The 20,644-nt window shown below is 40.4% G+C and overlaps 2 protein-coding genes across 3 annotated transcripts in view; both read left to right on the top strand.

The window, feature by feature from the left end:
- Positions 1-946: 946 nt before the first annotated feature.
- Positions 947-2,888, top strand: dap1b (death associated protein like 1b). Its single transcript, XM_086091546.1, has 4 exons — positions 947-1,104; positions 1,998-2,097; positions 2,287-2,350; positions 2,516-2,888. The coding sequence occupies exons 1-4, from the start codon at positions 1,035-1,037 to the stop codon at positions 2,630-2,632; spliced, it is 351 nt and encodes a 116-aa protein (XP_085947672.1). The 5' UTR covers positions 947-1,034; the 3' UTR covers positions 2,633-2,888.
- A 1,015-nt stretch (positions 2,889-3,903) lies between these two features.
- tanc1b (tetratricopeptide repeat, ankyrin repeat and coiled-coil containing 1b) overlaps positions 3,904-20,644 on the top strand; it is an 89,237-nt gene continuing 72,496 nt past the window's right edge. For both annotated transcript variants that reach the window (XM_086090797.1, XM_086090796.1), the window contains exons 1-2: positions 3,904-4,122; positions 15,391-15,483. In XM_086090797.1, coding sequence (XP_085946923.1) covers positions 15,423-15,483 — 61 coding nt within the window. In that variant the 5' untranslated portion in view covers positions 3,904-4,122; positions 15,391-15,422. The remainder of the gene's footprint in view (positions 4,123-15,390; positions 15,484-20,644) is intronic.

Here is a 20,644-nt window from a genome sequence, read left to right as displayed (position 1 = left end):
CAACTATATTATAGTGTGAAAATACACTGGGTATATTGTTCCATTTTACACATGTACTATATATACGTTTTGGCTGAACCATTTTCATTTGCTTATTGAAAAAAAAAAGTTTAAAATTGCAGTAGATACAGTTGTATAATTTTACAATCAATTGGGTAAAATTCATGCATGTCATTCATTTTAGAAGTTTTTTTTTATTTTCAACAAAATTACTGTACATGCGTAAATAAATGCAACAAAATATGAAACACTGACAAAAAATCTGACATGAAACAATGGATTGATTAGGTCAACACTAATGTGAAAAGTTTATGTACAGTATCAGTTGAAATAGTTTCACATTAAAGAGGAATAGCGCATAATGTATTAATTAAAGGATAACATTTTGAATGTTAAGTATGTATCAATAATGTAGTTTGACTTCTTTACAATATTTAATAAAATATTTAATAAAAACAAAGCCACCTTTGGAAAGATAATGGTCCATTTAGATGAGAGAATTATTAATTGATCAATATGTCTATCAATGTTTTTCATAAAGTCATCTGTCATACAAAAAAAGAGCAAGATTATCTTTTTTTTGTTTGTTATATGAGATTGCTCCGGTGTAATTTGTTATTTCTTTGGGTCTGACCAGAAAGTCACTTTATTTGTATTTTTTTTAATGTATTTATTCAGAAGGGCAGTTATTTTTATTTTTATGAACGTTTATTGAACATAGATTAATAATACAAATCAGTCCGATTTACATGTTTCGAAGAAAAATATTTAAAAAATAAATAAAATTAAACACAATAAAGATAAAAATACATCACATAAAAAATGAGGGATTCAAAAAAACATTTCTGAGGGGCGCAGGTGTTACTTGTTGAACAAACAATGTGACGTCATGCTTAAGGGCAGCAGCAAAGGAAGAGGCGTGGCTTTGGGCGTGACATTAGTTCCAGTTGGGCCTATAAAAAGTGTGAGCCGAGCAACGTGAGGAGGAGCATTTTATCCCCCTCTTGTTTTCTACCAAAAAAGAAAATTAAAAGATGGTACAACAAGGCAGCAAAAGTGGCCCAAAAGACGGTCGTCTGCTTAAAGCTGGACACCCTCCTGCTGGTTGGTAAAAATATACTTTTTTGTTTTTAATTTACTTCTCCGAATTTGGTTAGTTTTCGTCACCTTTCGACGCAGTTCGATGGAGTCAACTTGAGCTGTTCAATTAATTGCACTTGAACGTCTTTTAGATCGGTCCTTGTTTACAGTGTACCCGATCGACTTTTTTCCCTCTCTTTCTGAAATTCAAGTTCGCGTATTTGTTGCATCTGTGAATGTTAACATTTTTTTGCTGTGTGTCCGTTCACTAAGACTAATTTGTTTGTATTTATATTTGAAGCAAAGCAATGGCGATGACCGAATTCATGTGTTTTCGGAGGAATGTTTTTTTTTTTTTTTTTGCGTGGGTGGGATGGCTTATACTTTCGTGAAGTCTGCCTGGCAACAAGTTGCTGCAAAAAGTGTGACGTCATCATAAACAAAAGTACAGTGCAGTACAGGTTTATTTTCATAAATGTTTGTAAACAATAGGTGCTATGCTAGGATACTTCCGGGTAGCAGAAAAGTCTTTAACACTGACCTGGATACAAACTTGTTTGGGGTTTGCAGGACCAAATATACTGGAAAAGTTTTAATTTTTTATTTTTTTATAAATAAATCCAGTGTAAAATGTACAGAGAAAATTGCAAGACTGCCTGGTGGCATAGTAGTCACTTTAAGAGGAACAGACTGAGAATAGAAGAACAACTTAACATCTATCAACCCAACCGTAAGTAATTTAGCTGGCCAGCTAGTATGGAAAATACTGTATGTATTATTTAAACTTTAACTGAGAATGATGGAAGCATTTTTATTTTTAATTCTCCACTTGCTGGTTGTTGTGAAGTTTGCTGCCACATTTTTTTTTGCTCTCAACTCAAAAGCCTAAGTGTTGAATTGATGTGTATTATCACCAGTGAGGGCTGGAGGCAAGCGAGTGGCCAAGAAAGGCTTGGAAGAGGTCATCACCAACCATGGGACTCTGGAGAAGGAACCCAAGAGGCCTGACAAACCCAGGTAGGGATGCTTGCGCAAGAATAAAAAAATGACTTGGGTTAAGATGCCAGCTATCTGTATCATTTCATTTCATTGTCCAATTCTGTTGAGCTTTTCTGACCTTTTTGAATGGCAGCTTTGAGGATTTCTCGGCTGCTGGTGGTCCTAATTGTGGTGAGTGAGTGTTTTTCTGTTCTGTTCTTGCCTCAGGCCTGTCTCCAGTGCCAACAGGATGCAACAAGTGGGTCTTCTTCTGGCAGGAACTCTTGACAAGGTAAATACTGATTATATGAGTAGCTAAAATGTATTTATTCTGTGCACATTTATAAAAATTTATAAATGTTTGCTTTACTGGGGATTCTAACTTTCCAAATGGTTCAAGGAGAAGTCTTACTTTTTTTTTCATTTTTATTTTTGTATTTTTTTTCTATCTTGTCAGTTGAGCCATGACTTTCCCGAGACGCCCGTGAGCGTGAGGCACAGCAGACTGCGACCCGCTGTGGAGAAGCACCACTTGCCTCGGATCTTCTGCATCCAGCAGCCCAGGAAGTTTTGAAGGATTTTGTACTGTAGTTGGGAAGGCTGCTTCCTTCAACTGTTTACACTTTTGATGGGGGGGAGGGGAGACTTTTCAAATACTAAAAGATCTTGCGTGTGCTCACTTTTCTTGTTTAGTGGCTGTTTAATATGCTTTTGTGTGTCATGAGAGTTTTGATGTTCAAAATGTATCTTTTTTTTTTTTTTTTTCCGTTTCAACATCTTTGTTCTGCTTGGCATGTTGTGTGTTTAATAATAAAAACTGGATTCTGAGATTGTTTTTGCAATAACTCTAAATGAGCACTAGGTGGCGATAAATCGCAAGTGCCCAGTTTACCACAGACAATGCCAATTGTTCTGTGTCCTGTAATTGTAATTATTAAATATTTTTGCCATTTGGAGAGATTGTGGCAGCTGAATACATTTATGAGCAATGTTGAACAAATGAAGGCAAAATTCAATACACGAGTATTCACTGCACTACAGTTATACATTACCACAAGGTGGAAGTATTGCCTTGCACAAAACATAACAAAAAACTTCCCGTTCTCCATTACACGTTTGACTTTAGTTGCGTTTATACATTTATTGATCACGATCACCTTTTAAAGGGATATATTTTGGCCCAGCTCTTGTATTGTGAATGTCAAGTTATACTGTATTCCCTATGTTTAATTTTATGTACAACACTTTCATTTAACTGATTATATATGCTGAATTATGTAAATTTATTTTGAGGTACAAAAAACACGGATTAAGTAGGACTTAATACTAAAAAGGTCCAGTTTTATTTTTGGGACTTTTTCAGAACTGTATACTTGCGTACATGTATATTGGGGGGAAAAAATAACTAAAGAAAATATTGGAAATATATACTGGATATGGAAAATATATGATAAAACTCAGTTAAAAAAAAAAAGTATCACAAAACAGTTTCGCCACAAGATGTCGCTGTGAATTAATGTACAGTACAGTTTAAATCAGCCAGAATGAGTTAGAATCACTTGTTCGTACCAAGTGTGCTCCGTTTACAACGCAGTTTTATGACAGTGACGACGTAATCTAAATGTGTTCGTTATTCATACCAAGCCAGAGATAAGGCAGTAGTAAAATCATAGTCACAGCATTGTATCATGAAAAAAAAAAAACCATGAAAAATAAAATGAAAAATTCATCGCGTGACGTTCGTAACCTCGAGACAACGTCCTAAATGAATGAATCCTAATAAAAGTGCAGCATCAACTTCTGTCTTGAGTCGTTCAAGCAGCAATAAGGGGAGGAGGCTGGAGGATGAGCCGGGGCAGCCCGCCGGCCCTTCGACTATGAGCCTCCCGCATAGATGACCTCATGCTGGGAAGGAGGAGGAGTCCACCGTCGGCAGTCTACCTTGGTGCTGGATCAAGTGGGAGCAAGAGTTTTTGTGTGTGGAGTTACTCTCAAGTACTGGGGACGTTTCTTTTTCCTTCTTTTTTTCTTAAAGAAGGAACCTGCTCCAGTGACATTTGTCAGGTAAGACATTAATTGTTTGTAATTGTGACATAAAAGTAAAAGTAGCGAGTCGGTACCGGGGGGGGGGGGAAATGTTGGGGCATGCCCGGCGGAGCTGCCGTCACATCTACCGGGGACTGACAGCGACTTGTGGGCTGAACGTCTCAACTTTTTCCCCCTCTTTCTTTAAAAACAAAAAAAAACAAAAAAACGAATTCTCAAACTTAACACAGGGCTTTTAAAACAGTCTTTGACAAACGTGTCATCATTTACAGCTTGACAAAGACCCCTCGAGCTGAGCGAAACTTTTCGGTCAGGTGGCGTCTCCATGAACGCAACACGCAGGTCAAAGTGAAGGAAGCTAACGTTAGCATGCTAAACTAGCTTTACAAGTTGATCTTACGTCCTCGTTATTTGTTTTACTTGTGTTTTACCAAATAGTTTATTTGTGTATGTGTGTTGTAATATTAAACGATATACTAATTACAGGTCCCAATTTACCGTACTGCAGTACTAATTATGCTAATATGACACCTGATATAAAACAGGGCTTGTTACTTATTAAACATATGACACATTTTCAAAGTATGCCAGCCGAAGTGCTAAGATATAAATGTATGTGAAAAATCACTTTCTAGGGCAGGTATGGTGAATAAACTGAGATTTTAGAATGTTTTAGAAATGTTGTAGAAGTAATCATATAATAATGAATTATGATATTGTACACGTTCAGTATGTACAGCATATGAATCTGTTGTTCACTAAATGCACTCACTAATCCACCAAAAAAAAGTCTTTCAAATACAGTACTGCCTTTGCACTCCTTAAATAACAGTGTATTTGGATGTTAAATGCCACCCAGTGATTATAAACCACAATCTAACCCACATATTGGCCTTAAAACTATTACAAACAGTGTTGAATTTCCACTGAGCGTCAGGCTGGCTCCCAATTGACGCGGAGAGACTGACTATTATGTTTCCAACAGCACCATTTCGGGGCGAATTTTACACTGATGAAGGAATCATTATAGTGCACTGTAATGCCCGCCTGATGCTTCTTCACTTACCGCAAAGATGTGGTGTATTAGGGAGAAGCACCAGGAGAGACTGACTGCCTTCCAGGCTGCACACAGCCTGGTTCCCATGGTACCCGGGCCAGTTGGCTCATAGCAGAAGCTGGCACCAGGGTGGCATTGTTATGACTGAGGAAAAGGACCTCGTTGGAGCAAGTGGCCTGATTGACAGCACATACTGAGCTCTTCGTGATGGTCAGGATGATGAAGAGGATAGGGGAAAAGGTTCCCACAAGAAAAGGGTGGTTTTAAAGAGTAGGCGGATTTAAGTACTGTAGACAAGGGTATTCCCTAAATTGTTTTAAGCAATTTTATTGATGAGCAAAGTGCATACTTATTCTTGGGAAGTGTCTTATTGTAGTTATCATTTTTATATGTACACAGCAGCCAACTCTACACTGTTATTTCCTGACACCCACATCACTCACCAGGCCAGGTCCCACCTTTTTAAAAGCCGTACACGCTAAAGGTCACAAATACTACAGTAGATTGTGAGGATGGACGACAATAATAACTGCACATCAGATGCACATTTTGTTATGAGTGCGTTTTTAAATTTAATTTCAACCCCTGTTATTTTACATCATTCTTGGAATGCAGAAAACCGGGAGAGGCAACGCAGTAGACAAATCCCTGCCATGGCTGATGTAATATTGCATTGAATCCCACTGAGTGTATTATTAAAACATGATTCTTTTAGCGTCCTTAATGAAACACCCAGTTTACAGTTTCGTAAACAATTGGAGGATGCCTGGTGGGATACGCTAAGGTCTTTTAAGTGTTACTTATTTTAGCCGTTCTTCCTTGGTTTCCTGTGTTGATACGACGTCGACCAGTCCAGGGTGTACCCAAAGTCAAAATGGCCTATTTGCACTCACAAACACATTTAAGTCACAGCCATTCCTCTGGAGAAGGCGTTTTGTTTACATTAACTGTGACGCCGTTCTTTGTGTTCAAATCGTAGAATTTATACGCAAATAAAAGATTTAAGTCGGAGGTAATAGTTCAGGTATGGCTGTGGCTGAAGCACTTGTTAGTATGTAAAGCATGTGATTGTTTGAGATTGGAAGTTCTTCCGCGCGGCAGCTGTTTCTGCTTTACATTTTTGAAAGCACCCCCGAGACGGAGTCGGGACTCGGAATAAGAGGAAAAGAAGCACAGGTGCCCCCCGAGCCCCCTCAAACTAAACTGCTGTCGACTTCTGTGAGGTTTGCCAAGCGGCACTTGGATTCCATTTGCTCACAGTAGATCAACCCAGATCGGCCTGTACGGACTTGGATGAACCCATGTGGAAATTGATTGCCGGAGAGGTACCAAGTCCGGCCGTTGCTGCGCCTTTGAGCAAGGCAACACAACACTCATAATTCCCCCCTTGGCAACTAAAAGCAGTTTCAAGTTATTCTGGGAAGATTTTCAGAGAATTTCGAGCGTGTCTGGGATTTTTTTTTGTCCATTCATCCAGAAGAACATGCGTCAGAGCTGAGGTCACAATCGCAGTTTTGGTTCATCCCAAAAAGGTGTTTGATGAGGTTGAGATCAGACCTAAATCAGCCGCTTCTAACCCCAAAAAATGCCTTTTAGACCCTGTTTTGTGCCCCGGAGCACAGACACGCTAAAACAGAAAAATAACTTCCCAGAACTGTTCCCACCTTGTTGGAAGCATACAGATAAGATTTAGCGTTCAGGAGTCTCTCTCTTTTTTTCTTTTTCTTTTACAATGGTAATGCCAAAAATGCACAAAAGGATAGCGCATAAGAGACCAAGAAGAAATCAGAGGCAGTAGAGTCTGGTGGATTAAATCATTTGGAACATGGATGTTCTGTGTGTTAACTACTAAATAAAACAAGTTGAACATATGCATACAAGATTGCTGCTTGATAATGCCACAAGTTATAAAATAAAGTGTACTACTTCTCACTTGTGTTAACTTAAAAGCATTGGTTCCCAACCTTTTTTTTTCAGCCAAGGACCAGTTCACGGTAGTACAGATTTCTCGCAGACCATCAACCAATCGTTGATAACGAGGTGTGTCTGTTAATGTCGATTTTTCCTGACTGGAAACTAGAAATGCCAAAGTCTGCGGTGGTAACGTATACAGTGGACAGACGAGGCTGGTCCGGTCTGAGAATAGTGAAAATCTGTGTAGATTTATTTACCATTAAAATACATTGCAGGGGGAAAAAATAAAATAATAAAAGTCATTCAGTATAACATTTATATGAAAAACTGGGAGAAATCACGACTGACATAATTTTCAGTCAGTGACAAAATGGCCGCCGCCTGAGATGGATAAAAACAGGTGGATCTTGCTGCTTAATTCGTATTCTACAAACACAACATTATTCAGAATGCTGTATTTAGACTAGTGGGGATGCATAGAACATAATATTGTCAAGAAAATGTATGACTTAACTTCATAACCCAACTTAATTTATTCAATAAACCGGTCTGGCCTGAGAATAATTCCCCCACCAAAATACAGTTTACTGCACTCTTCTGACCTCCCTACCATATCCACGTTGGTCTGTTTCAATGACCGTATGACCAAAGCCTCACAAGACGTAGAGTGACGTTCCTTCTGAGATCAGCACGAGCGTGTGACGCGCTAGATGCAAACACCGTGCGGAGGAATGGAGCAGCGCGGTGTGAAATTGCATAGCCCGAGCGTGCGCATATTTGTGGCGGCAGGACAAAAAAGAAGAAGCCGTAGAACAATACTCGGGAATGTGAGTCCGTAAGGTCAGACGTTGGGACGCTTGCTCTCACTTTCGCACTTTTTAAACCACTCAAACACCCAAAACATTTCTGTTGTTATTTATAGGCAAGTGAATGCAGCAGATAAGACGTAATGAAGGGGGTCGGCGTGCTGGGCTAACGGTTAGCACGTCTGCCGTACAGTTCTGAGGTTCAGCGTTCGAATATCGTCCAGCTCACCCGTGCCGTGACCCGAGTTGAGGACGAGCACTGTAGAAAACGAATGGGGTGGATTATGTGTTGGGATGAGCATAATAGTAAACTGGTACCGTTCAGAAAATTTGTGAATAATTAATTGATCAACAATAGTTGTGTTGGGTTGTGACGTGGAATTATTGATTGGCAATGTGAATCAGCTGAGGTAAAATTGAGCTCCAATATAAACAACTATTAAGTAAATGTAGTCAATTTGAAAAACAAATGTATTTCATAATATCCTGCTGGCAATTCCAAGCATGTGAGGACTTTTTTTTTTTCTCTTTCCCCTCTGGAGAAACTTTCTGTAACTTCTAAAGGCAACTTGTTAATGTTTCACTCTCCATCAAATACGAGACTTCCCAGGAGGTAAACATTGAGCTGAGTCCAGAAAGCAGCTTCCCATTACTTTTTTATATATTTGGACTCCCGGTGTTCATTAGCACATAAATAGCTCCGTGGGTTGTTAATAGACGGACAGCGAGACAATTACTGGGGATGGCAGCACTTAATAAGCGAGATTCCCATCAGCGTGACGATTTCTGAAGAGTTGCAGGATGAGTTCTGAGTCATTTGAGATGGGGGGGAAAAAACTGCCCTCGCAAGCTCACATAATCCATAAATATACGTTACGCAAAGATTCGTCAAGCCGACTTCATGTACGTTATTGCCCATGGCTGTCTTCGTTTGGATTTGCGCATGAAATATGATTTTCATGTGGGAAAAAAAAACATGTACAATGTCTTGCCTTGTCTGTTTTAATTTCAGGTTTAGTCACTTTAAGCAGCCTGAGATCTAACTGTAAGTACTGAGCGAGAATCCTTTAAAACATGCCTCGACACTTTGGAGGATAACCGTCATGGGACTGAAATAAATTGCCTTTCACACACTGTCGTCACTGACAGCCATGAATTGACACATCAATCATGTCGCAAACTATCAAGGACAGGAAGCGCAATTCGCTTTCCCATACTATTCTAATGACTGGATCAAACCTGTTATCCGCAGTAATGAACCACATGGGTTTGGCCGACGGCTACGACTTTGAATGCACCTGCAGGGGCGGATCTCACGTGAAATTGTACAAACGGTGTAATTCAATCTTGATTTGGAGAGAAGAAAGTACACAGAATCCTAATATAAATGCATCACTTTTGTTTTTCCTGAAGTGAAATATATTTTTCTATGTACACAAAATGCCCATTTCTCTCAAGTATTGTTCACAATTCTGATTAAATCTATATTAGTGAGCACTTCTCCTTTGCCCAACAACACATTTTAGAGTGGCCCTTTTTAGCATGCAATCAAAGGCACACCTGTGCAATAATCATGCAGTCCAATCAGCATCTTGAGGTTGATGAAGGAAAAGTTTTCACCAATGTAGATTTAGACAATATTTGAGAGAAAAAAAAAAGGCTTTAAGTTCAGCTTCTGAAAAATACTAGCAAAAAAAAAAAAGTGTTACATTCATCTTTTTGTTCAGTTTTATATATGCCCCCAAGCTTTGGAATTCTTGGTTGTGTTTTTCATGTATGGCGTAAAAATAAAATAAAATTGTGATGATACTATTTATCAAAATAGTTCAGCCCGAGTTTAATATCCCCAAACAGCTTTGGAATTGTGGCTAAATACAGTTTTTTTTGTGTGTGTGTGGCATGTCAATGTTTGGAGTGTATGTTGTTGCAGACACTTGCCATTTTTTGTGGAATGTGTCGTGGTGGGGGTTTGCCAAAGAGTGTAGCGCTTGTATCTAACGACGTAGACCACATGATGCCGGCGTAGCGCCTCATTGGTTGGCATATTTGTGTACTTTTGTCTTGTTGCTGGTGTACAAGCAATCCGTTTTTTTCCATTACAACCACATCCTAGTGCAAATCTCTTCAAGACAGAATGTGATGACTTAAGTTGTTACTTTTGTTTGTTAAAGTGGAAGACAGTCAACCTTTCTTGACAATAATATCTTATATGTGACCTCACTAATCTAAACATGACATTCTGATTAATATTACATTTGCATAATATGAGTTATGAAACTAAATTCTGCCATTTTTATCCATCTCAGGGGGCGGCCATTTTGCCACTTGCTGTCAACTGACGATGACATCACAGTTGCTCAGGCAACGACCAATCACAGCTCCCCTGTCTCCTGAAGCTTCGCTGTGATTGGTTGTTACCTGAGACCTGTGCAACGTTGATGTCATCTTCAGTCGACAGCAAGGCCGCAAAATGGCCGCCCCCTGAGATGGATAAAAACTGGATTTTGCTGCTCAACTCATATTCCACCTACTCAATATTAAACAGAGTAACATATTTAGACTAGTGGGGCTGCATAGAACATTTTGTCAAAACAAATGTTGGGTATTAAATCGCAATATAAAGAAAAACAACAACACACAATTCAATTATTTTTCCAAAATGTTCAGCCTTAGTAGCAAGTAAAACATTCTTCAGTCATTAGAGAGCTGAGCTATTTGGAGGAAGCAGGAAGGCGGGGCTAGGAAGGATGCACTTGAGCCAGACCGGGAGACCCGTGACATAAAAATGTCTGCCCTTTGTTCTTTCCTTTCCTTTCACGCCAGCGTGAATAGTAACATTTGCTTACAATGGCCGACATGAAGACGGAGCTGTCCTTCATACCTGCGCCCTCCGTTTCCTCCATTAATGCCTGCGGCAGTTAACGGGCCATTGTTTACGCTCAACCGCAGCACACAAGCCAGGGCCGGCCTTTTTCCTGCACTCTCTGTGAATAGATCATCAAAGAACGGCTGCGCTTCCCACAGGCTTAGCTAGCTAGCGGTCGGCGTGACGGCGCGAGCGTCTGATCCGGTCCAGTGCTGACCTCGCTGTAGACCTTGGCGTGACGGTCCAGCATCTTCACTGTGCCAGCAAACTTGGGCATAGAACCTGTAATTACAGATAAAAGTTATATTATTAATTTAAGCAGCGGAATTTTCGTTTGAGTTTTTATTTGGTTTGGAAATGACTTTCAGGACAGAACACAGATTAAAGGTAGTTTTACGCCCAGTTTTAATTGCTTAACGCTTGTTGGAGAAATCTCAAGTAATTTGCACACTTACACTTGCACAAAGCCAGATTCAAATACCATATTAGCTGTATGTGTTTGGTGTATCATCTCAGAGGAAAATACCCTGCCAAGTTCCCTCCACGGCGCCTCGCAAATCAACCCTTCTGAAGTGTTCTGCTTATGCGCACAACCAAACCTGGAAGCAAGAACTTTTGAGAAATCTTTCTATGAGAAAAAAGATGGCCCGTAAAAGCTGAATCCATTTTTATCATTTTGTTCAAGAATTATTGTAGTTTACAGGACAATAATTCAATTCAACTTTCAAAGAAAGCTATTAGAACAGTTTTTGATTCTAAATGTTATTTCTATTTGATGATTTTATATTAATTCCAAGTAAATATCTGTTAAAAAATTACGACTAATCGCAATTAATTACGGCAAATTGTGCAATTAATTAGTTAAAACATTTTAATCGCTTGACAGCACGAGTTATTTTATTTCTTTTTATTTAGATCAGCTTTACAATGTAGGGAAACGGCTAAATAATGAGACAGAAGAGGAGTCAACAAAGCTGTATTTCAAAGACGATATCAGCAGTCCTACTACTTGTCATGTTTGGGTTCTGTGTTTCCTTGTGTGTCTCCCTTGGTCTTGTTAAGTGTAATCCTGCCCTTCCTCGTGTCAACCAATCAGTGCCCTCAGCCACTTGTGTCTTGCCCCAGGTGTGTCTTGTTGTGTCATTAGCGTGTGTGTATTTAGTCTCCTGTCTCCCCTCTGTCCGTGTCGGTTCATTGTCGTTTTCCTCCCGTCATGCTGCCATTTTTTTTTGCCTTGTTGTCCTCCCCACGTTTTGTTTTACTGCCATTTGGAGTTTGCTTTTGTTTTGAATAATTAAATTCCTTTTTTTTGTCCATCGCCTCTGCCTTCTTGCCCTGCTTCCCTGCGTTTGGGTCCTCCACCAAACTACTAAGGCACACGTTTATTGCTAGTCGTCACATGCAGCAAATCAGCTCTGCGTAATAAATATGTGGTGACAGACTCGCTAATGAGGCAATAAAGCCATCCAAACTGCTTTGGAGACACGCGGAGACCAAACATCCCTCCATCAATTCATTCAGTCTCTGTTCTAGTTATCCTCTGTGTTGTATAATTAAAAAAAAAAAAATCTCTACCGTTTTTGGCTGTCCATCAAAATACGTCTTCACGTGGAACCGGTTCATGGCATTAAAAAAAGTTTGGAGACCACCTTTCTGTCGTCGTTAAAAAATCAGCTATGACGACATTGCCGAACCCAAGTGTAATCACTCGCGTAATTAAGCACACTGGGTGCAAACATTTCAGCTGGCTGATCAAAGTTGATCCGAGCTTTGGCTTGTTTCCCGTTGTCTTCCGCCTAAAAGGACAAAGCAGGTTCGTACATGAGCCGCTTCCCCACCAGAGGCACCTGAGACAAACAATCATGTATATATATATATAGCGGTGAGCTCTGATAACTGTTGTAAAAACGAGTCGGCCCCATCAACCACATGTCACGCCAGCATTGTGCAGGTGGTGTTGTTTTCTTCTTCACAATCGGTGGGGATTTGAACTCCATCAAGACAGCAGTGACCCGATATCACATGCATGGTGATAGCCTGAGGCGCCGCTTAACCACCCCTGGTTTCCTATTTCTCCGCTCATTAAGAAAACGCTTGCAGTGAGCTGCAGTTTGCCAGTTTTCTGAACTTGTTTTATCTCAGCAGTTTTGCAGTGCGGTTGTGCCAAATGCCACCGGTGTTCTGTCGTCTTTTGAATTCTCAACGCCTTGTTTTTTGGCTTTCGTATGCATCGGCTGTTGTTTCCCTCAGTCTTGTTCTCATGTTAGCTTGCACACAGCAAGTGTAAATATTAAGCCAGCAGTGTGTCCACAAAGCCTTGTGAATGTGGTGTTCTCACTGCTTTGTTGTAGCATCAGATGGCTGCCTTAAAGGACATGCGCAACTGCGGTTAATGATACAACCTCAAAGTGAGCAAAAGATTAAAAGTTGTAGCTGCCTGCGTTACACCTTCAACTTTGTAATGTCGGATGTTGATTGAGGCCCCTTTTGCAGAATAGGTGTAGTAGTTGTGCAACTCATCACTCATTTACTCCGATAGCCTGTTTGATGTTGGTTCAGTTACTGTGTATAGTCGCGCATAGCAACAGTTCAACCGACACACTTGATGGACTTATACATTAAGCTACAGTAGGTAGATAAGAAAATAGTCATCACTTCTTATTTTCGACTCACCCCTTAAGGTGACGGTTGTTCTGTTCTTTTGAAAGAAAAAGATGAAGATGAATCATTTGATGCTAGCTGAGCTAGCTAGTAGGTGAGCTGAACAATTAATGGAATATAGAGGAAATTTTATTTACAAAAAAAAAAGGTTCAAGCAAATCTCTGGCACAAAGCTTCACAGGAATCGTTTTTAGACATGGACTAGTGTTACTGCAGTTGCACACAATAGTTCATGTACTGTGGCGGTGATAGAATGTCCGAATTTTGGATCATTTCACACTTATAAGATCAAATTAAATGTGTACCGCAAAAGCACATCTGCAGTCACCAATACAAGGGAACGTCATAATTTTAGCTTAGCTACCATTGCTAGTAAAAATGTATTGTGGTCAAAGATGGAAACAGACGTCGGTGTATGTTCAATGAATCGCTTTACGAAACAAACAGAAAACAAATATGTAATACACGAGTTGCTGATTACCACAACTTTCGCTGAGTCACTCAACTCATAGACTAGCTAACGGCCTACTCTATAAGCTCATTCAGTGACACCCACGTCACTCACCAGTCCCAGCCACACCATTTAAACCCATTGACAATCAAAGTAACAGATAGTGGTAGAACGTGATAAAGCAAAATCTGATTTCATCCGATTAATCAGTGGACTTAATTCTAAAAATACTTCAATAGGTGCAGCACTGCTTCAATTTCATGCACAAAAACTACAGAAACGCAAAAAGCCAGACTTCAAGATTGGTTGTGTTTTCTTATTGTGTTGGTAGGTACAGGCTAATGCTACTTTAATTAAATGTCTCCTTATAATATAAATGGCATAATAAACGGGGAGATTTACGGTTGCTGTTGGAAACAGTCAGTCAACCTAAAACGAGAGCAGTTTTATTTGTACAAGTCCTCCATCATCTTGACTTAAACTGAACTTGGCCTGTTTGAGCAGACAAGGGAGAGCCGCGATAGCCCTCCATCTCCCCAAACGCAAGACAGAGCGCACTTTCAGATGACATCACCAAGGGGCGAAAGAGTTGGATTGAGAGGCTCTCCCACAGCAACCGTAAGCCGTCCGTCCTTCTGCGGTGGAGAAAGCGTGGACTTTTTGTGTTTTGTTTGTAAAAAGCAAGGCCTTATTTGGACGGAGAGGTTCATTTCTCTTCACTGGAATTGACTCCTCAGCTTCTATTAATACAACAAGGGGCGCTAGGCCAGCATCGGTTGCTTAAAAATCACAGCACTACTGTTTCAGCTGCTGTTCGGTCAAGCATTTATTTACTGTTGTCCGATTCCATCGGACTATTACTCACGCTTGGGTAAACAAGCACATACAGGCTGGACCTTGACTTCTTGTTATATCACTCGCATGTTTGTGAACAACCCGGTGAACGCAAATCTCAAACGGCCAAGTTTAGTCACACAGTGTCAATTACACGTGGAATTCGGGGCATTTCAGCATTTCCCTCCTCAGCGAGATAACACCACAAGCTCTTTTTCTGTATACGTGTTGAAGCATTCTTTCCATTTACTCTTGCACTGTGACCTGCAGAATTAGGAATGCTGTGGGAAAATTACCAGGCCAGTGCCAGGCTGAACTGTATCCAATGGTGATTTGCACTATTTTGGTAAAAATGTCCCGTGATGTGATTAGTGTGTGCTTTTAAATACATTTTTTCCCCCCCAGAAGAAATCCCAATAGAAATACTGGAAATGTAACTGCTGCTAAAATAAAACCTTCATCTACTTCAAGTAACATTTTTGACATTACTAACTGCCATACAAGTGTTAAAGTAATAATAAAATTGAATTTGGTGGAAATGAACTCCTCTTTCAGGAGTCTATGAGTCATCTAGAGCAATACCGTATATAGACATCCGCATGATGTCATGCATTAAGGCGGTTTGCTGAATTGCTGGCAATTTCCCATCAAATTTAGAATTTCAACATTTTCAACATGTCTTTTCCTTTTCTTTAAGGTCTCCACAGAACCGATTCCAGGAAGGTTGCCATGTTCAAGGCAGTGCTGAAAAAGAACAGAGATGGGGGCAAAGCGAGCAAGAAAGATTCAGGTATGTGGAAGTTGAGGAGGTAGAAGACGGAAATGTACCAGCCTCATCATGCTGCTAGTGCGTAGCAAGGGAGACAATGCCGGAGCTGGTAATGATTTTAAACATTTTAATCAATTTTTAGAACGTGAATAACCCCACACAGTGATAAGGAGGGGGAAAAACTCACAGATTCAACATACCTACCAGCTGACGTCTGAGGATCTAAAATAGAGAATCGGGCTTAAATTGGGCCCGTTATCGTTATGTGTGTACCCCGTTTAAGTCATTTCAAACCTGCCCTTTTGAGTAAATATCATAAAAGTGACTTAACAATGAGCTAAGTAAACCAAACAGCAAGCCGATAAGACCCCACAAAAGTTCAGCAAAATCTTTAAATAAAAGTAGAAAGATTTTTTGCGCCATTAGCTCTTTTGAGCCACACCAGGCCTCTTAACTGCATTATGAATTGGAATCTAAGCAGCCTGTGACAGTTTAATCTGTTCATCAATTCAGTTTGGTTTATGCTGAACATTGAGGCGGAACAGCTGGGCCGTATTCCTGCTGAGAAGAAACCGTATAAAGAGCAGCCTCTATTGCACACATTTTTCTTGCAACTATTCCAAAATGCATCGTCTTTTACTTTCTTTTCAGCGTGGGGCATTTTTACTGTTTTTATTACCGTCTTTATTTATCAAACTGCGACTACATAAACAGCCCTGCCCATGTGCCATAGCAGATGTTTTCTTTCCTTGGATACATGACAATATGAGTCAAAATGAGTCACCATGAGTGAACAACTGTTGACTTGTCATCTGCTCACACAATTATACCATTAAACATACCATTTCTGCTTGGATTGCATTTTGCTTGCCGAAGCTTGCATCAAGACTAGCGTTAGCTTTTACAGCAGAAAATACAACAAGCTTCTTCTGCTGTCTCGGTACTGTAGTGAGGTGAGTTGTTTTACTCCTCGCCAGTTAACACCAGGCTTGATTTATCTTTGCATGTCGTATCTAATTGTCGCAGGCGGCTACACACTCCAAGAGCAAGAGCAACGGAGCTTTACGGCTCCTTTATTCCGGGCTTATTCTTCCAGTTGGAGACCGCCCGTCATGCCCCGCCGACCTTGTCTCCCTTTCTCATGCTGGGACAATAAAACGGGGCGACTCCTCTTGGTTGTTTAGGCCTCTCAAGACAGATGAGAGGTCACCTCAGAGACGCTCTGCCCCTCTGGTGGCCCTGCATGAGGGCACCAATCGCAACACTTGCTTCTATTCTTAGTCTTGGAGCATCCATTTTTAATAGGCAGTCATGCGGGTCACTTCCTGTAAAACACCTCGTTAATCTGTAGTGTGCAGTAAACGCGCGTTATCTCAAGGTATAGTTGAAATATGCCACTCAAATTAGTTTGATTACTTTTTACAATCTAAATATAACACCGGATCTCAACAGCAGGTCAGACTTATTTAGTTAAAGTCTGTTATTGGAAGCCGTTTGTCTGTCTGGTGTCTGTGAGAAGACACCAGACTTGGTTGTTGTTCTGTACTTTGGTCCAGACTAAAGAACTTTCTAAGAACACGTGTAAGTGTATGCATAGGCTTTGAACATCATTTGTTCCTAAGCCAAACCTTCTTACTCTTTATTTTTTGTGACGGGTAAGATGAGATCTAATACGGGCAATTTGCTTAGATTTTCACTGTGAACCAATTTTATAAATCCATCAACTTTGGACGAGAGAAAGCAAACTAGAGGTGTGGAAAGATCCGAGGTATATTCGGATCCCTCTTGGAGCCTAAAAGTCAGTCATTAAAACCTGATACTGAACGTTGTCCTGATCAAATATGTCCTTTCAGACGTTTTATTTGCTCATTAAGATTAGAAGGAAACACTCCCCGATGAATAAGAATAACAGTGATACATCAATATATGTGGCCTCTGACATGGTGGCTATTGACTGGAGACAACTTAAAAGCAGTCAAGGAAACTTGGTTCCCATGCCAGATGCCGCTGGAGTCATTAGCTTTCTTTTGGGATCGCCACATTGCCAATACCACAAAAACACAGCTAGCTAATTTGGTCTCTCCTCCTAGATTCCTCCTCTCCTCCCATCTCTTCTTGGCCCTTAGATTCCCTTCTAAGTACTTTTTTTATGGTGTGCCATGGTGGAAGTGGGATGCTGGTTTGCTGGGGCCCTGTTGCCTTTGATGGAAACATGTACAAATATAGATTTGTCTGCAAGAATATATGGGCCTGGAAATAGGTGTATGCGAGTTTATAGCTGGAATCCTACCATTTGCATTTGTACTGTCTATCAGGTCTAGTACCTGGTCGGCCGGGGACCAAAGTGTGCCATGTCTATCCCATATTTGGTGCTTCCGTATTGGTGACTGCTGCTGCTGTTCATTGGTTGAGTAGATTCAACATTGCCCACCTCATCATAACATGTTGGACACACAAAAATTAATAAGTTGCAGTCCCGTGGTCAAGAGCCACATGCTGAGAAGTAAATACAGGATGATTGTTGTCTTATTTTGTAGTTGTTTGTCAGTGTGTCTAGAGCAGAGTAGATCTGAGTCATTAATTCAGTGCAGTGGAAAAAAGTGGCATATGTGGGGGAGTGCGGCTTAGGCCATGGAAAATCCCAATGAAATATTGCTGTGAATCCTGAAATTTTGTATTTGTCATTGCAGGAGTTCAGATTATTCGAGAAACAATGTATATCTTAACTTTTTGGAGCTGTTGGCAGCCAGGTTGATGAGCTCTCTATCACCACTTACAGGATTGAAGTGGAACAGTACTGACCGCAGCATATGACTTTTCAAATTTTGAGGAGTGAAGTATTTATCTGGCATTGAGAAGGATTTGATTCCTGGTTCTTGGTGATTTGTAGTTTCGTCGTTCACTGACATTAAAATGTCTTCCGCCTTAAAAGGAACCCCGGCTGTCATGACAATTTTGCCCTACATTATTTATTTATTTGTTACTAACATAACTATGAAATTAATTTTTCTTTACAGTTGTGGGATAAAAGTGTTTATCCCTTATTTCCTTGCATCCTTTGAGGCCATTGCGTTTCATCTGTTTATCCCTCGGACACTTCCGCATTAGTCGTGACTCTTCTCTGTTTGCCTGGCAGGCTGGAGACAGAAGCTATAGGCTTAGCTATAGGTGTATATGCACCTGACTGTGAGTGGTCGCAGTACTGACGAAGGGGGGAAGTGTTAGCCTTTCTCCCCTGCTGTGGTTTCAGATTACCACCGGTATACTTTCAATTGCTCTGAACATTTACAGTGACATAATCACATTAGTCAATTGCTGTAAGAGACAATTAAAATGTCCTTTTCTGTTCTCAAACGTAGCACAAATTGCAGCTGGGACTGCCTTGGTTTCATCATCCACATGGTCTTGGACAGCAGGGGGTGACTTTCCGATTTAAGCAAAAAAATTAATGAGGGCCAACTGAGGACAAGCAGAGTGAGACAAGATTGTGAAATTAGCTTGCTTCTTTTACTGACTTTTTATGTCTTGTAATGTCATTTTTAATGGGCCAGTGGCTGATTTGGAACAACCTCATCTAGATTTCTGAAAGAAGGTGATAGATGAAGGGAATATTTATAATGTGGATAAGCCAAGCGCAAGCCCCTTTGAATGTGTGTGTATGTGTGTGTGTGTGAGAGCAAGTGAGGGGGCCCCATTAAGCGCAGCAATGTGTTGCCTCAGCTGTGATTGGTACTTGTGCTGTCTCAACAGTTCTGTGAGTTTCTCGGGTGTTTTGACATGAAACAGTGACTTGTGACAAAGGCTCTGACTCCACTAATTTGGTTACTAAGCAGGGCTTTCGTTTGAAGAAGGTTATAGTTTCTGGTGCTTTAACACAGTTCTGAATAAATTAGAGATGCCACAGTGTCCCGTAGGGTGGTAATGGTGTTGCTTGTTAATAAATTACTGGCTAAGCATTTGGTTTAAAATTAGTGTATCACGGATGGTAATAGTAATCAAGTGTAATTGATTGTTGAATAATGGTGTCTTGATTCATTATATAAAGAAGAACATGACTTCAATTTTGGTAAATTGGGTGAATCCATCTAAACATGCAATATTAATCTGCATAATACAATTGGCATAGAAACAGAAGTACAGAAAATTCAGAGATTCTTTCACACCACAAAGAAGAGTATCATTAACCATCCTGTCAAATTTGAAAGACTGAAAAAAAAATAAAGTATAATATACCTAGCTGAAATGTATCCCACACGACAATGAGGTGCTTTAAAGCGACCATGCCAGCGCAAAAGCCGTTGTCCACATGCTGGCTGTCATGTCAGACTAACAACCCCCCTGCCCCACTCCCTCTTCCGCCTTCTCTCTCACTTGCGCGCACTTGTGGCCGACAAGGAGACGCTCTAAAGCAGACTATGTTAAGTGAAGATACATTTTCGATAGTCAAATGGCTGCCATAGAAGCTAACGAGTTAGTTATGTTGATATGTGAAGTAAAAAATAACTGATTTACCATACATCCATAAGGCCTTTTGAGCAGTTTCAGACCTCCCTGCCTTTTCTGCACACTTCCAAACACAACCCAAGCTCTGCGTAGGTTCCGCTAATGCTACATCTCTTGTATAGACATTGTGTGACTTAAAAAAGAAACACAACTCCAAACAAAGTCTGCCCACTGGTTCCAATGTCAGACTTCTCTCGTGGGCCTGGTCTTTCTCCGCGAACAGCTGGGTGGTAGCCTCTCTTCAAGCCATATCTACCACAGCCATTTTGAGACACACTCCCTCCTTGTCCTGTGGTTTCTAAAAGGAATTTTTGAAAACTCCCTTAAAAAGATCTTCATGGCAGCTGGAAGTTTCTTTTTAGAAACTAGTGCTGCTATCCAGGTGAGTCCTGATGCTGGATGATTCATTAGATAGTGCCATCAGGACAGGAAGTAATAAATGTTAATGTTTTATCATTAACCTTCACCCTGAGGCACTAAGAGATTACATAAACAGTGATGACTATATATTATGCCACAACAGACAAACAAGAGCATGGCATCCAGCCAACCACATGTTGTCTTTACCACAGATGAAACATAGTTTGTCATACTTGCAGGACAAAAGTTGGAAGTACACATCTTCAGGGGAGAACTCATCATGGCCCAGACAGACTAATCATTTGGCAGCAAAAAGATT

The sequence above is a fragment of the Leptonotus elevatus genome, chromosome 12 (assembly GCF_054856555.1).
Source record: "Leptonotus elevatus isolate MCC_2025b chromosome 12, RoL_Lele_1.0, whole genome shotgun sequence".
Classification (NCBI taxonomy): Eukaryota; Metazoa; Chordata; class Actinopteri; order Syngnathiformes; family Syngnathidae; genus Leptonotus; species Leptonotus elevatus.
Note: the sequence above shows the minus strand (reverse complement) of the source record. Positions and strands in the feature narration are given on the sequence as shown.

Bases quoted from the DNA above. Each gene is read 5' to 3' on its own strand.
- dap1b (XM_086091546.1), top strand. From the start codon at position 1,035: ATGGTACAACAAGGCAGCAAAAGTGGCCCAAAAGACGGTCGTCTGCTT. The intron at 1,105-1,997 runs GTTGGTAAAAAT...TATTATCACCAG, and splicing joins AGCTGGACACCCTCCTGCTG to TGAGGGCTGGAGGCAAGCGA. The intron at 2,351-2,515 runs GTAAATACTGAT...CTATCTTGTCAG, and splicing joins TGGCAGGAACTCTTGACAAG to TTGAGCCATGACTTTCCCGA.